Below are 16,669 nucleotides of genomic sequence, written 5' to 3' on the forward strand. Positions count from 1 at the left end.
GCAGTGCACCCCCGTGCTGGGCAGACTGGTGCTGGGGGCATGTCCAGCATCCCTGCAGGATGGGGCCAGCCCTGGAGGCAGGAGGGGTGGCAGGGGAAAATGCAGCGTGATGCTGTCATGTAGTGGGTCTCAAGGATCCAAGTACCGTGCAGTGGTGCCAAGTTCTTTTGAATGTCCTGCAATGAATGATATTTTTTCCGTTTATCAGATCGCTTCATCAGTGGATGAGCTATAATAGCATCAGTCTGCACATTATACTGCTGGAGATGGGCTACTTAACGTGATGAGGAGTGGATAATGGGGGGAGAAGTGTTTTTTTTCAAGAAATTAGACGTGTGTGTCTACAGCACCTGATGCAGTTTGGGTTTTGAGTCCTTCCCAGACTTGGCAGAATTGTAATGGAGAAGTGAGTTCTCTCCCACAGCACCGATCTGGTCAAGTGCTAAGTTCAAGGTACAAAACTGCTGGATAGCTGCGAGCACAGCGTGTCCAGCTACATCCGTAAGTGGTGTTCGTCTAGGAAAAAGTAAATCCCCTAATCCTCTGTGCGCCATTTCTGTGTATTACTGGAATGGAAGTTTGTGCATAAAAAAGCCACATTTGTATTCATTGCAAGAGCCCTTTCTCATGATTTATTAAATTGTTTACTTACTGCTTTCTAAATGATAAGATTAGCATTTTCAGATAATTACTTCTTGGTTATGGGATAAGTGTTTATTTTATTTACCTATAAATCTTATATTTCTATAAGTACTTTGCACTCTTCCTCCGTGAATCTTGGAAAAATTGTAGGTCTTTGTTATAAACATAACTGACAATACCTCCAGCTTGTAGATGGGGAAATGGAAGAAAAATGGGGCAAGGACATGATCAAGTACCTTGCCCAAGCTGCTCAAAAGCCAAGTGTTTACTTTCACATGAAAAGCTTTAAAATACTGACTTTTATCTGAACCTAGCAGCAGTGAATCCCGTGGTTTGCTACAATTAGATTATATTGAATTAAATGACCTGCTATTTTGTTTTTGTAGAATGTCCTCTTACAGTTTTGTGGACAAAAGTCATCCCTAGTATTTCAGCAGGATTCTGTGGTCCTGATGCTGAAGCTCTGAACTCAGCAAAATCTTGAAGTAAGCAGTTTCCAGCTCACAGTGACAAAAATATTGGGAAAATGCCATTAAATAGAAGCAGGCTTAGATTAAGTAAATGGAAGAAGTGGCTCAATAGAACATTTTTTTTGCCACAATAGAAGTCTTTTCTAGATTCAGATTTCAAAACTTATTTCAAGGAAACTGCAGAAAAAAGGGCAACAGAAAAATGTGCATCAGGCACAATGATTAGCTCCTAAGGCAGCCAAATATACAGCCAAATATTTTATTGCTTTTGTTTGCATTTCTGAAGGCAGTTATAAAACAATTTATTTCAAAGACAGAAAATATTTCAAAAATATTCTTTCCTTTGTGGGGAAAGCATCTCTGGTTTGATTTGGGTTCTCATCTCGCAGCGCCAGGCTTCTGTGACAGGTGGCCTATCTAAGAGGCAGTTTTCATTATTAATTCTTTAGCTAGAAGCAGCAGAACACCACGAGTCTTTCTGAGGCCAGCAAATTAGAGTTATTGTGTGGTCCCAACAGACCAGAAAAAAGCCTTTCCGTAATGTTGCCCCATCTTCTGTTTACCTGCTTACACCCAGTATCCGCGCAGAATAAAATGCTTTTAGGCTTTCCCCCTATCAGGCAGTGCCATGGGGGTAATCCTGAGAATACGGAAATTCAGCCTTTTATAGGTATAATGGTGGGGGCGTGAGGGGCTGGGCTGAGGATAGTGCATTCATGTGGTTCTGTGAGATATTTGCACGCAGGAAGTTGGTGAGAATCCTATAATCACTGCAGACTGTGTCAAAATCCATACGTGTAGGATGCTTTACTCGTTCCATATCAATGTATGCTGTAAAAATCACAGCAAGTATTTTCTCCATGCTTGTCAAGGGCTTGCTGGCCTTTCTGGTTGGGGATGCAGTCGGGCTTAAAAATGGGTTTCTTGGCTCTGGCGCATGCTCACCCTGAGCCGCCCTCTGCCAGCGCAGGTCAGCCAGTGCTGGGCTCTCCTCTACCACGTCTGTGAGCTGCAATCCTCCAGCTCAGCGCAGTGGGAGAGAGGAGTCTTGGATCCTTTTTTCTTTCAGAATAAGTAGCGAATATTGAAGGTTAATGAAGTTTCTCAAGCAGTGGCAGACCTCTCGAATATCTTGTTATGGAGGGATTATTTTTATAACATTCACAGCAGAGCCTTTTGGTAGTGTGGTATTTGAGCAGTCTGTGGCTCAGTGTTCTTTCAAATATAAGAACTGAAGTTGATACAGGGTCTATGTTGAATTAAATTAGGAAGGTGCATCTTAATCCTTCAATTTAAGGCATGCAAACCCCAGTCTTCCTGCGCACATTAATAATCACAGATGGCTGATTCGAACGACTCATCTTAGAATTTCTCAGCTGTAGAAAGTAGTGGAGCTTGTAAGCATGTAATAACCTAAATTATTAGCTGAAATGTTGGTTTTTGTTATACTTATTCACATCTATCCCTGCAGATCAGGTATTGTATCTGTAAAAGCCACACATACGTGCACACATGCAGCAGGTGGTGGAGTCACTGAAATTTTCCTGTGCAGCAGAATTGGAAATTTGGTGCCTGGAACTGACGCTGGGACTGTCAGGACTTCCCAAGGGTTATTTCAGGGCAGCTCCAATGCTAAACCTGCCTGGTTCTTAGAAACTGGCTAGTGGCTTTAGTCTGGAATATTTTGAAATGATTTGTGACTCTAATTTTGTGCTGTACTTGGGAAACTTTGAGCATATACTTTGGAGTTGAGGGTTCTTAAGACTACGGAACAAATGAGACTTTCCTTTTACTTAATATAATCATCCATAATTTGTATTCCTGGGGCATGTATGGTATTTCAAAAGCTGAATGGGACTTCAAAATGAAATATTACCTAATTACTATATTTTTCATTGATGACTATTTTCTTTGTACTTTGTATCTCTCACATGGCTCTCATTGCAGATCTTACCACACTCCCACTGGTTCTATGCCCTGTGTAAGACACATTTACACCTCATTTAAAACATTAACCTGGTTTGTAGTAGTGCCAAGAAGGGAGAGCTCTTGTTCTGGTCTCAGTAAGAAGCCCCGAGCTCTGGATGCACAAAAAACGGGTTCATAATGTACCTGCTGCCTTCCCATTAGCCATTTCAGCACAGCCTACCACATACAAGGTTTTCCCGTTTGTTTGTAGGTTTCCCTTGGTGCCCTCCTGCTGCCTGGCAGTAACATCTCCATAACCAGCCTCTTTCTGTTCCAAATGTCTCATAGATCGATGAAATGCAGTGGGGTAAAGGAGTGCGCGAAATCCCGTCCTCAGTCTGCAGCCTGCCTTGCAAGCCGGGAGAGAGGAAGAAGATGGTGAAGGGGATGCCGTGCTGCTGGCACTGCGAGCTCTGCGACGGCTACCAGTACCAGGCCGACGAGGTGACTTGCTTGCTCTGCTCCTACAACGAGCGGCCCAACGAGAACCGCACGGGATGCCGCTCCATTCCCATCGTCAAGCTGGAGTGGCACTCTCCCTGGGCTGTGATCCCCGTCTTCTTGGCCATGCTTGGAATTATTGCCACCATTTTTGTCATGGCAACCTTCATTAGATACAACGACACTCCCATTGTCCGGGCTTCAGGGAGGGAGCTCAGCTACGTCCTGCTGACAGGGATATTTCTGTGCTACATAATCACGTTTCTGATGATCGCCAAACCAAACGTTGCAGTGTGCTCCTTCCGGCGTATCTTCTTGGGCTTGGGGATGTGCATCAGCTATGCAGCCCTGTTAACTAAAACAAACCGCATCTACCGCATATTTGAACAGGGCAAAAAGTCAGTGACAGCACCCAGGCTTATAAGCCCCACGTCGCAGCTTGCCATCACGTCAAGTTTAATATCTGTTCAGCTTCTAGGTGTCTTTATTTGGTTTGCAGTTGACCCACCCAACATCATCATAGATTATGATGAGCAGAAAACTATGAACCCTGATCAAGCCAGAGGAGTTCTCAAATGTGACATTACGGATCTACAAATCATTTGTTCCTTGGGTTATAGCATTCTTCTCATGGTTACATGTACTGTGTACGCCATCAAGACTCGGGGTGTCCCAGAGAATTTTAATGAAGCTAAACCCATTGGATTCACTATGTACACTACCTGTATAGTATGGCTTGCCTTCATTCCAATATTTTTTGGCACTGCCCAGTCAGCCGAAAAGGTAGGTGAAAATGAACAAATGTGCATCTGATATATCAGGATTCATTGCGGTTATAAATGATGTACTGATGCTCAGCTTTACATAGATTTGAAATGAGCTATCTGGTTAGCTCATTACAGAGACAGGAGCAATGTATAGCACTATTTTCCTTCTCCAGTTAGCCGGTGGGCTATTCATTTGATAAACTGGCAAATGATCAATAGCAATCATATCAGCCATTAGTTTTATTGTTGCATCCCTTTCAATTGTATCTTTTCAGTAGGATAAGTGGGAATTAACTGTCATATCATTCTTAAAGAGGCATCTCTTAACTAAATCATTTTGAATACAAGATATAAGAAACAAAATGTCAAAAAAAGGCTCAGTAGATAGCAGTGCTTCTGGAGTTCAGTGCTGAGGGCAGTATGCAGTCATCTGATGCGTGCTCAGCTCCATAAATAGCAGCCTCAGGGCATATTTACACCACAGGGTAAATAATCTGTCCCGAGCTCCAGCTGCTGAGACTAGACTGAGGTTACCTGTGGTGGTGACTTTCAAACTCGCACAGGTAGACTTGCCCTATAGTTCGTGGTGTGCACATAACCAGAGTCCCGGAGTGAGTGTCAGGTTGCTTTTTTCATCCATGAGGTCCACTTAAGCCCCACTTAATATTATGTTTATGCAACTTAAGAAAAAGCATCCAAACATCATAAATATCAGGTTACATAACATGAGGAGAAAGTCGCTCACTTTTTCCTGTTGTATTTATTAGTGGGCATGGTGTCCTTGGAGAAAGAAGGCAATAAACAACCAGAGGACAGACAATATGGTTCATTCGTGCTCTGCTTCTCCTCCTACTTCGGGGGTTACCGAGGCAGCGTTGCAGGAGGATAGCAGCGGCATTGCTCCTGCAGGGCCTTCCGTCCCACGGCCCTTCCAGAGAAAGATGTCCGCACCAGAGCCTTGTCCTCTGCAGCTCAAGAGCTTGGTTGTACAGGGATCTGCAGTTGTTTCAGCCTGGTTTTACTGCTGGAAGACAGGAGGAAGCAGGGGGAAGCAGAGGTTATGTGGGTTTCATGTGCAAAGGGCTTTAAAGGCAGCCGCTGCATCCCTAACGGGAGGTAATTTCCACTGGAAAGGAGGTCTGCCAAGTCTCTCAAACGTTTCAAACACCCCTGCTCTCCCTGTCAAAGGGGAGATAAGGAACAGCCTAGGTGGCTTTAAACCCAGCTGGGTCCACGTGTACCTTTTGGTCTGGCACAGAGAGCACAGAGCAGCTTTTGTGCCTCTTGCCCGAGATTGCGTTAGGCCTGCAGGTGACCGAGATGAAGCGTTCTGAGTTGTTGTCTGCAAAGATTCAAGCAGGTGTGAGAAAGACCCGAATAATTTCAAAGACTGCTGCCACCACTGAAAGTCACCAGGCAGTGAAACGTTTGGTTTTCTGTGTAGTCACAGAGCTGAATTAACCTGCACTGCTTTGAAAGCAGAAGACTCTTGCACAAATCCATGCAGGACAACAAAATATACGGTTATTAGCTGGATTTCACACCACGTGCCAGAGATGACGGTAGGCAAAGAGAGCAGCCCTTTGGGTCTGTGTGCATCGAGCAGCCGGGGGGATGCCTGTGGGGGTCCCATAGCCTACCGGCATCTGCAGACGGCGGCTCTAACACATCTGGCCAGCAAGAGGTGCCAAATCTCGGTGCTGTACCTTTGGCTGGGAATTTTTCCCTGTCCAGAAGGACTTTTGTGCCAACACAGGGAGCAGGCTACGTGCTTCTTGCCTTTCTTTTCTCTGTCTCCCTCTTTTTTTTTTTCTTTTTTTTTTTTTTTTTTTTAAGTGGGGAGTGTGGGGAGGAGGCATTGTACTTTTTTGTGATTACTAGTGATTTCCTGTCAGATATTTTCTCTGGAAAATATTGTGTATAAGCTTAGCCACACAAGTCTTTTCTGAAATGGAAATTGCACCTGCTGAAAATCTCATGCAACACAATCTTTTAAGCTGAGAAATGGTGTTATATATAATGCCGCGATTTTCATTGTATGGATTTAGTTTATTTTATCAATAAATACAAGCATAATGTTGTTTGGTAGAAAGCATATTAAATATACCTCTCTTGTTCAGTGTAGAAAATAACAGAAAAAGAAAAAAAGAAAAGAAAAGACTGAAGCATGCTGCAAGCAGTTCATCAAGGGCAAATAATCCCAGCAGCAGCTTCAGCAGCTGAGCGGAGGGAGGCGGCCAGGTACCGTGCTGTGCTCTGGGGTGGAGGTGAGACCTTCAGGATGTGTGGGAGGCTGCGCACGGAAAAAGCAAAGTCCTGTCATCTTCCCAGCCTGCATTTGTTCAGACAGTTCCTTTTTCTGCTGCTAAGGCCCTCAGAAAACATCAGGGCAGGTACAATTGGCAGGCTGTTGGGTGCCCAGTGGGTGCGGTCTTGGTGGCCCTTCCGAAGCGGTGCCGCTCCTCGCCTTGCTGTGGCTGTGATAAAGCGTCCTCGTAGCAGTGCTTCCGACCCGCCCACCTCTTGCTATCTATATTTTGGGGGTCGTGTGTTGGGGTGGGTTGGTTTTGCTGTGCTTCCCTATCGCTATCTGTTCTATAGCGCTGCTGCAGCCTGTTTGAGGATCAGGATGCAGGAACCATGTCACGTCCGTGCTCAGAAACAGCCTTCCTCGAGAAGCTGGTAAAAGCCACAGCGCATGGAGGCAGCCGGTCCCTGCAGAGAACAAGGTCCCTTCCGTTGCACTCAGAGCAGCTCCCACTGGCCAAAGCCATCCCCTCTGATGCCCAGGGAGTTCAGAGGCCGGGGACGATGGTCATCCATCCTTGTCCTCGTGTGGCCGGCCTTCTTACCCCGTACCTCTGGAGAGGGTCTGTGCCTCTAAAATGCTGCTTTTGCACTCCTACCGTAATTGTTTTTGACAACAAAACTATTTTAAATTCTCAGTGGATGTGTGGGTATCTTATCAGAAACAAAGTGGCCTCAAAGAGCTGTTAAACCAATTACAGGAGTCATAGCTCCTCGGCAGAGTCAATACGAAGTGGCACTTGAAAAGAGCACAGATTGCTCTGTAAGGTCAGGCGAAGCACAGCTGAATCAATAAGCCAAATTGAGTCAAAATTTTAGAGCATGGAAGTGAAAAGATGGGAAGGATGCGAGTGGTGTGGAGCAAGCCCTGCACGGAGCTTCTCCCCCTGCCCCGCTGCACCGGCACTGACCCAGCCCCTGCAGCCGGCGGTGGGGTTCATTGTCTGTCAGCCATCGCTTCTTCCTGATCAGCCCCCGAGATCTGCGGGGTCTCGCGGTTACTTCATTTCCCTTTATTTCTCTGGATTATTTTCAGAGTTTTCACAGACAGTGTCGTAAACGAGCCGCAGCGTGACAGAGCCCGCAGCGCGCTCTGATGCGTCCTGGAAACGGCGATTCCCGGGTGGCAGCGGTGCTTGGCTTTTTTATTATTATTGCTCTCTCTTCATGTAAATATTTTTAAAACTTATGTGGTGAGGATTGCCAGAGGCAATGCTTCCACGGCAAAAACAAAGAAAAATACAGTGAAGGAGGAAAGGCACCTGCAGTTAAATCAATGCGATAGGCAGCGTTCCTCACATACAGGTTTGTTTTTCTGAAAGTCAATTTATTGTTAAGAAAACAATACTTTCCAACACGTGTGCTCACCTTTTTGTTTTTGTAGTGTGATGTAGTTGGTGCTGTGGGGAGTTTAATAGGGCAGGAGGAATTGACTGAGGTTTGTGTTAAATAGCCTCGGTTAGGGTTTGGGGTTTTTCCTGCCACTTCATTCTCCCTCTTTTCTCCCCACATTCAGCTCAGATTCTGACCATCTAGGGGATGACGAGCCATTTTCTGCTCCTGTGGTAATTCAGTATTGCCATGTATATACACTGGTGCTTAAATTAAATCTCCTGAATCCCCAGGATGTAATACTGAAAAATTAGATCCCTGTAATGGCAAACCTGAATATCAATCTGCTTTGTGTGCCAGACATGGCAGAACCCACTCAGGTACTTAGCTCGCCCACAGGACAATGCTGCGTTTGGCATTTTGCTGGGAACGGCTGCATCACTTATTGATACGTGCAGCTACACGGCTTCCTGGGAGTGTGCTCGTCGTGTCGGGAGGGAGGAGTTCTCCTTGGAAACCTGCCAGATCTGGAGCTGTTAGATTAAAAGAAATCATCGTCTCCGCAGGTTTGAAGTCCGTATCTGCGCTCTAACCGCATGCAGATGTAGCTGTGTACGGCGAATATTCCCCCAAGATCTTGTTTTCTCAAATTATGTCATTGATCTAATATGAGGGATATGTCATCATTAAATTTTTATGTCTCTCTGAGATTTTATTGCCTAGTAGCTGTGATTACTTTTATTTAGTAATGGCTAAGATTAAAATAATAAATTTCTGGATGCATCTACAGCCCAGTAATAACTGTCGCCACGCTCCTGGACATATGCTACAAATGGGATTTTTTCTTGAGGTATTTTGAAGACTTTTTTTCAAGCAGAAAAAGTTACAATCATGAGTCCGAGTGAGGGATGATGGTTTCTCAGCTAGCATGGTCTTCCAGCTTGGGAGTTTTACTCACCCTGAAATGAAGAGAAATGGGGAAACATTGACTGTACATTCTTCCCTTTCCATCAACTTCTTGTATCCGGATCGCGTTAACCTTTGGCTTTTTTTTTTTTTTTTTTTTTTTTTTCCCCCCAACTGCAGTACAGCCACTTTGAAATCTGTAGTCTTTAATTCCATCGACTCTTCCACCCTCCCCCAGGTTTCTCTATTTTTTTAACGTTCCTTTTATTCAAATCAACGAGCAGGGTAAGTCAGGTATATTTGGCAGCAGCATTTTGACTTATTGTGCTGAATGTTACCTAAATACTATAATTTCAAGGCGCATGCAAAGTGGATTCTTATTCAGATTAAATAATATCACATTAACACAGTAGCACTTCAGTACCCGTTCTATTTTTTGGTGAAACTAAGTTCCCCTCCAATTCCCTGCAACACAAATACCGATTAACCAGGTAGGACACACATTTATTTTCTCCCCTGGGAAGGCTTGAGATGACAGTTGCTATAGCGACTATACATATGTGGATTTGGGAGTTATGAGGATTTTAATGCATCTGCTGGAGCTTTATACGGTCGGGCGGTTGAGGAAATCAAGGTTTGAGGCTCACACAAAATGTGACTTTGAATCTCCCATATTTTGGGGCACATGGAAGGAGAATCGAGAGATGTAGCTTTCTTTTAAAGAACTGTAATTGAAAATCCTTTGAAATGAATAGCTTTAAATAATGCTAACAATTTACTCTTTATAATGCCCTGCATTTCAAAACAGAGCTGAAGGCTGGCTCTGTAATAGTAGCTGCTTAAAACTTTCTAACCACAAATATTAATTTTTCTCACTGTTCTGCATTTGAGTTCACCTATCACTGTGCTGCCTTCAGCAGCTGTTAGGAATCTACATATTAAGTTACTGAAGTCTTAATTTTACCCAGCCTCGAGATTAAATCCGAGAAAACCATGGAATGCCATGGTCTGACACTTGGAGCTGTCCTGAGCCAAGCCTGACCCCCCCCAGCAGCTTTACTTAAGTAGTATTGTCAGGAATAAGACCATTATAGGAAAAAGGTAATAAAGTTTGTGATTACCTGTAGATAACTACAGAATTTCAAAAGTCAAATTTTCTAGAACCAATTTCATGCAATTCATGATTTAACCCTGAAAAAAAGAATAATTCTTGAAATAGTAAGTGCTGCAGGAATTTTGAGTTCTGGAGTCGTTGATCTTTTGCAACCCACTTGTTTCTCTCTCACCACTGTTTTGGGGGGTTTCTTCCCCAAACCAACAGGCGCTTCTGGCCCAGCTGCATGCAGCTGGCTCCTGGCTTTTAGCAGCTGCTACGAAGAACCCCTAGGGGAGAGTGCAGCTCATGACAAGTAGAGTGGGACTGTTGGGGTTGTTTCCCGGTGTTACTAATTGCTTCAGCCTCATCAGGAATACCTGCCCACACCTCGTGCTGCCTGTTGGGTTGCTGTAAAAAAGTAAGTAAAGAAAAATAAAGAGATGACCCTAATGCTTCGGAATAGAGAAGTGTGGTCGTTTGTCACTTCTCTTTGAAATTACAGGAAAAGGCTTAGGGCTCACCAAGAGAAAGCCGAATTAAAGCTTAGATCGGTTCAGTTGTTGGGTGGGTGTGAGAGGCACGGGAGATGGAGTCCAGCTGTACTTGGCCGTCCTTGTGCTGTGGAGGACACGCGCGATCCCTTGGCAGCGGTGGGCTGGGAGAAGGCTGCTGAGCTCCGAGACCCACGAGGGGCTACGTGGAGCAGTGCGGGTTTACCTCTGGGTGCCGGTTGTAGTGTTAAGAAAACGTGAAGCTGTTCTGCTTCGTGGCTATGCAGGATATGCCTGAGGATAAGACACGCCACTTTGTAATTTTACCGGCTGCTCCCAAGCTTTACACGTGCCTTTCCTCTTGTCGTAGGAGACTTGCACGTGTGAAGTGCAAAGCGTGGTTGGAGTCTTTGTGTCGTTGTCCGTGCCCCCCTGCGTTGTGCCATGTCCAGTGCCTTGGAGGGGCGGCCCCGTGCCCCTCGCTGGGCTCCCTGAGGGGCAGCCGGGCCTCTGCAGGCAGCAGCACAAAAATCAGGGAGCCATCATGTGGGAGACAGAGCTGAAACACCCCCGTGCTGTGTCATTTACACTGGTGGAGCTGCGTTTTTTTCAGCTGGATTTGACAATGGGTATTGCAAAGCCACTTTGACTCGCTTGTGTCAAGCATTAAATATTTCCTGAAGTTTTGACACTCCAAAGTGAGGCTGCAGTGGTATGGTAATGCATGTTGCTATGAAATTTCTTGTGACTGCGTGTCTGTGTTGGTTAGAAAACAATGGTGGGAAAATACCTCTTATGCATGTATATTTAAATGTGTTTTAAAAGCTTTCATTTTCTCTTCTTTCCGGAGCTTTGTAATGATTCTGGATTTTTACCCACCGCTAATTTGTATAATGCTCAGCCACGCAAAGATTTTAATGTTTCATAAAAGAATACAATAATAACAGTAATAACAGTTCCTTGCGCAGAGAAGAAACCTGAAGCATTGAGCAGATGGATTTATAACCTACACGTTGGGAGCATTGTGTCGGCTGTTGTGCAGCAGTTCCGACAGCACTCAGAAATACCACGTACGGCAGGCAGTCGGGCCTGATCCTCTGTGTGTTCTCAGCCTGTGTTCGTCACTGGGGCACACGCGGTGCCCTCCAGGTTGTATTAACCACGGGGATGGCAGCATCAACAAGGGAGGGAGCTTGGGGAATTCAGGCTGGGCAGACACCTAGGGTTTGGCCGAGACATGGGACTTGACACCTGTACTCTTCAAAGAGGCATCTGTCAGAACTGGGAGGATGAAGACATTTTGTCGATAACCTATCCAGAAGTGCACGTGTACTCGTGTTGCTGCATCGTATTCCCAAGTGTGCGCTCTCCCCAAAGAGGCGTTCCTGCCTCCACCTCCACCACCTGCCTTGGAGGTCTCCCACCCGAGCGCCTGGCTGCGTTCAGCACCTCCTAAGTTCAGCCAAGGCAATAACAGGCTGCAGGGTCAGTGGAACTGCAGGTCTGCTGCCTGTGTTTTCGAGGCAGGGATGTAAAGCTAGGTTACAGAAAGTGTGCACTTTGAGTGAAATAAGAGATGATTAGAGCAATTAGATCTTTCTCAGAAGACCATAAATTAATGGCAATTATGATTCTTGAAACAACAGAAGCATAAGGTACATCTAACATTGATCTGTTTTATCACGTTTGCTGCATTGTAATGCTCCTTTAATGTTAATATGTACTTTTGTAGTAAAATCTAATTGAAAACACTGAGCAGGCAGAGCCCAAGGCCACAATCATGTTCCACATAATTACCTAAGGAGGAGGGTGTGCGTTCGCAATGAAGGGATGCCACCAACCGTTAGTCAGGTATAAGCTCGTCGTGCTCACGCTTACACGGTAATAGCTTTACAGGAACATATAGGTGAATGCTAAAAGATAATTAACAATCAATTCATTTTGTGAAAATTTCAATTATTGAAACAGGTATCTTCGTAATGGAGTAATAATACTGCATTTAAATTTGTGTGTGGCTGTCTCATAACAGAGATGTATTCGTTTAAGGAGAAATTACTTGAATTAGCAGCCCTGCGGTGGTTCTGCAGTCACTGAGGGACTCTTTGAAGCCTGCAAGCATGCCGCTTTGATGTCTGGTGTAGAAAGCGAGGGATCTCTTGGCTGTGATGATTTGAGCCTCTTCATTCCCCTCGGTGGTGAGGACAGAGGAAAAATCTGATCTGGAAGACGGAAAAATAAATGGAAGCCAGAAAGGATCGCGTGTTTGGGAGGGGAAGAAAATGTCCTGACCCGCACCCCGGGCAGTCACCACTGCCCCACGCAGCCCCAGAGCAGGGGCACAGCACTGCTGGGCTGCTGGGTCTGCTGGGCTCTTCAGATCGCTCGAGTCCAAGTCCATAGGGATGGAGATGCCCTCCCTTGAAGGTCCAAGAGAAGGGGTCGCAGCAGGGCGTGCTGCTGCAGGTACTGTCTTGAAGGGGAGGTTCTGGGGAAAAGCCACAAATGAATCACTTTTCATTGGAGTTTGGGAGAGCCATTCTTCCACGCCACGGGTGTCGCTCCCTGCAGGGCTGCCCGTGCCATGCTGTGCTGCCACCTCTGCTGCTCGCCAGGCAGGCATTGCTCGCAGCTGGGCGTGTGCAAGCACTGGATTTATTTCAAAAACATGCCAGGGGAAAGCGTAGGAAAAGGGAATCTCTTTGCTCTGTGACTTCTAGTGCATATATAACTGCCTCTGGCTAAAAAGCAGTGTAATTGTGAAGGGGAAAAGCACGTGGGTGTTTAATGCATAGCATTGACATGTACTTTTTTATTTAAAAAAAAAAAATAAAAAAAGAAGAACTGCCAGGAGAGCTTTACATATGAAAAGCAATCTCTGCATATGCCCGTGTCTGTGTTACGCAACATTTTCTGTCTGCAGTGCAAACTGACAACACCTCGGTGAGGAGTAATTGCAGCTCCATTGAGTCCAGCCGAGCAATTACCTTGTTGACGAAACTTTTCTCTTTGCTTGCGTTTTGATACCTCTGCGATGTCAAACTTACTCAAACTGACAACATAATTCCTCCTGCAGAGCTGTTGCATCGACCCTGCAACTGCTCTCGGGCGTTAGAGGGTTCTCCCAGCTCGCTGCGTGTCGGTGCTGCCGGCCGCACGGCCCTGCAAATCCCCTCCTCGTGAGCAGCACCAACAATGCCAACAATGCCACCCACCGCAAGGCAGCTGCCTTTGTCAACGAGGGGCATCTGTGCAGTTATAAAGCAGCTCTTCAAAGCTGGTTTACAAGGAAGCAATCACGAAACTATGCCTTTTGCTCAGGACAGGGGAGGAGGAGTTGACTTTGGTATGTTTACATATACTTTCAATGTGCGGTAACGTATCTAAACGTTTATTTTGAATGTCCTGAGCACGCGAGGCTTGAGAAAAGCACATAGCATGGATATTGTGGTTTCCCTGAGGTATGGGCATATTCCTACAGCCCTAACTCTCTCCCCATACACGTTTTTGGGGAGCGTCCTGTTTCAGGCTATCAGGTGGGCTGATTTGGATTGTGTTGGAAGGTCGTTTCCCTTCCTCAGCTCTGTAGGATTTTTCCACGCCAGCTGACCAGAGAATGATGTGCTTTGCTAGGTCTGTGCTGAGTGTAGTGCCGTTTGAGTTCTGCTGTAGAAAACCTCAGCTCCCATTAATGCTCCTTTGTTTGAACAAGAGTTAATCATCTTTTCAGAAAAATCCTGTAGATCATGTCTGACATTCTAAGCCAAACGCTGGGAACTAAAGTATCACTTTGTGAGAGCAGATCATAACCAGTTTCTGAACCCCACGGGTATTGTAGAAACATAATAATGTTATTTTGAGTAAGAAATAATGGCTGCTGATTCCAGGCTCATCCAGGAACAAAAAGAAAACCAAGAAGGGCTTATTCAATACAACGTAAGTTATGCAGATGTTTCTCAGTTTTCGTGCCGAACTTGTATGCAGGAGTCAGGGCTTCGTTTGATCAAACCGTTTCAGCAGAAAGAATGGGTCCTTAAGTACTTCTGTCACTGCGTGTGACTGGGTTATGAAAGCAGCGTGTGCAAGGGTACTCAATCAAGGACCCTTGTCAGCCAGGCGCAGGAGCGTCGCTTAATGCCCTCGCTTGGGCGACGGATTCAGAGCGATGTTTTCCTTCTGTTCATTTAGGAATAAACAAAATAAAAGGGAAGCAGAAAGGCCACCGGCTAGGCCTGGCGTGCAGGGAGCCAGCCAAGGAGGGTTTGCCACGGACGTGCTCTGAGCACACCTGCAGGATGGGCAGCACGGGCATCCTGCAGGCAGCAAACTGCATCGCCCTGCTCCGAACCAGCGGGGAAAGGAGAGAGAGCACGCCGCTGTGGAGCTAGGAGGCCAGCTGGGATTTTACCCAAGGGAATGGGACTGAACTTATTTTTGGCAAAATCAGTAAAAATTAGCTCAGTCCTAAGTAGTGGGGACCCTTGTGGGGACAGGTGAGGAGATTCCCCTCCACTGCCCAGAAAAACCTCCACTGATCACGAAGGTTCTTGCAGTTTGTTCTGCACAGAATCCTCTAACGCAAAGGTGTCAGGTCCTCTGTGCGTACCCGTGAGCTAAATATAGCTGGGTTTGCAGGGAGGAAGCAAACAGCTATTCCTGAAAGTGCATTTTCAGTCTAGCAAGGCCACTTTGATGCAAGGCAAAAAATAGGTTTCTCTATATGTAAGAAATGTTTGCAAAGATATTGACCTGGAGGATTTATTTGTTGTTTTAAATGGTTTAAGCAGGCATGTAATAATAAAAGTAGAAATTATGGTACTCGGTCAAAGCAATTGCCTTGTATTTTGTCTTTGAGGCATAAACTTAGAAGGTTAAAAAGAAACAACAAGGAGTCCTTGTAGACTGAGCAGAAATTCTGTGTCCCAAGTGTACCCCGTCAAAAGGGATTTGGAGGCTGTTTATAACCCTGTGTTTTGAAACAATGGCTATTTTTTTTAATGTGTTCACATTCATCACAGACAAGGCCAGCGGCTGCTGCAGGCTGGTGCTGAGCCTGCACACGGGAGCACCGGGCGCTGCAAAGCAGCAGAGCCCCGGCTCAGCAGGTAGCTTCAGGAGCCTGTTGTGCTGTTTGTACAGAAGAAAGTGGCTGAGAACCGGCGTCAGAGGGTCGATGCTGTATGACAAATGAAAAACCTCTCAAAGAGGAGGAGGTTAGCCTGTGACTGCCAGAAGAGAGATGCCCATGAGCATACGCAAGAGGAGCTGCTTCTGATGCATGGGCTAGGAGACAAATTGGAAGAGAAAAGGGAACCTAGGGGAAGAGAGCTGAGAAAAAGTATTTCTGCTGTTTTCTCCGTGTTCCAGAAGGGTTCTTGCTGGGGAAGAACCTCCCGAGGAGGGGCCGCGGTATGGAGCAGGGCTGCAGCTCCCAGGGGCAGCCGGGGTGCCCGGCCCTGTCCCCAGATGGGGAGCAGAAGCAGGGAGCCCTCTCCCCTCTCCCTTCTGCGTGCGGTGCTCTGACAGCGTCTCCACCCCAAGCTGTCTTTGCTGCTGCCGATGTGCCCATCTTTGTATCCTGCCAGCATCAATGACGGATGATCTGTGTGTTTTCCTTCCCTAACTGGACTGAGGAGGTAGGCACAGGGCAGTCAGCACCCGGAGACGTACCAGCGAGCGCTGCTGCTCCAGAACGCTATTTTTGAGACAAGGCCTCTCTTCTGGCAGAGGTTTCCCAGACAGATCCGTGTGGATAGGGTTGGCTGCAGCAGCACGAGAGACCCTTGTTGACCTCTTTAATTGTCAAGTTTTTACGAATGATTTTTCAGATTTAGCGCTTTTCAGTTAATGATGTCAGGCACTTTACTATAAAATTATTCAACCTGTGCTGGCATTTGGCCTTTAAATGGCTGACATGGCTGTGGTGGCAAAACCCGGGGTGGGGGAATAAGGTGAAACTCCTATTTACAAAGATGCTACTCACTTGACCCTAACCATCCTTCTAATGCTGCTAATTGCCCATTAAACGTGATCCATTCAGACATCAGCTGCCTTCTGCCAGAGTAGGAAACCCAAAGTTTCACCCTTCCCATGCCCCTGAGTCATACAGTCCCGCTGGTAATGTCCATTTTGTGTTTATAGCAACTAAAAAATAATGTACGTGCGCTACGTTTAACATCTCAAGTGTTCGCAGGGTCTTCACTGGGTTATGCTTAGAGGGAAATTTAGTTAAAAAAATGTAAAGGGAGTAGG

At 46.0% G+C, this 16,669-nt stretch overlaps 1 protein-coding gene across 4 annotated transcripts in view; it reads left to right on the forward strand.

The window, feature by feature from the left end:
- Nucleotides 1–16,669, forward strand: part of GRM7 (glutamate metabotropic receptor 7) — a 259,133-nt gene that overhangs the window by 198,476 nt on the left and 43,988 nt on the right. For 3 of the 4 annotated variants that reach the window (XM_035338059.1, XM_035338060.1, XM_035338061.1), the window contains exon 9: nucleotides 3,369–4,304. The exons of the other annotated variant lie outside the window; for it this stretch is intronic. In XM_035338059.1, coding sequence (XP_035193950.1) covers nucleotides 3,369–4,304 — 936 coding nt within the window. The remainder of the gene's footprint in view (nucleotides 1–3,368; nucleotides 4,305–16,669) is intronic. 4 annotated transcript variants of the gene reach the window in all.

Source organism: Oxyura jamaicensis, chromosome 12, assembly GCF_011077185.1.
Source record: "Oxyura jamaicensis isolate SHBP4307 breed ruddy duck chromosome 12, BPBGC_Ojam_1.0, whole genome shotgun sequence".
Taxonomy (NCBI): Eukaryota; Metazoa; Chordata; class Aves; order Anseriformes; family Anatidae; genus Oxyura; species Oxyura jamaicensis.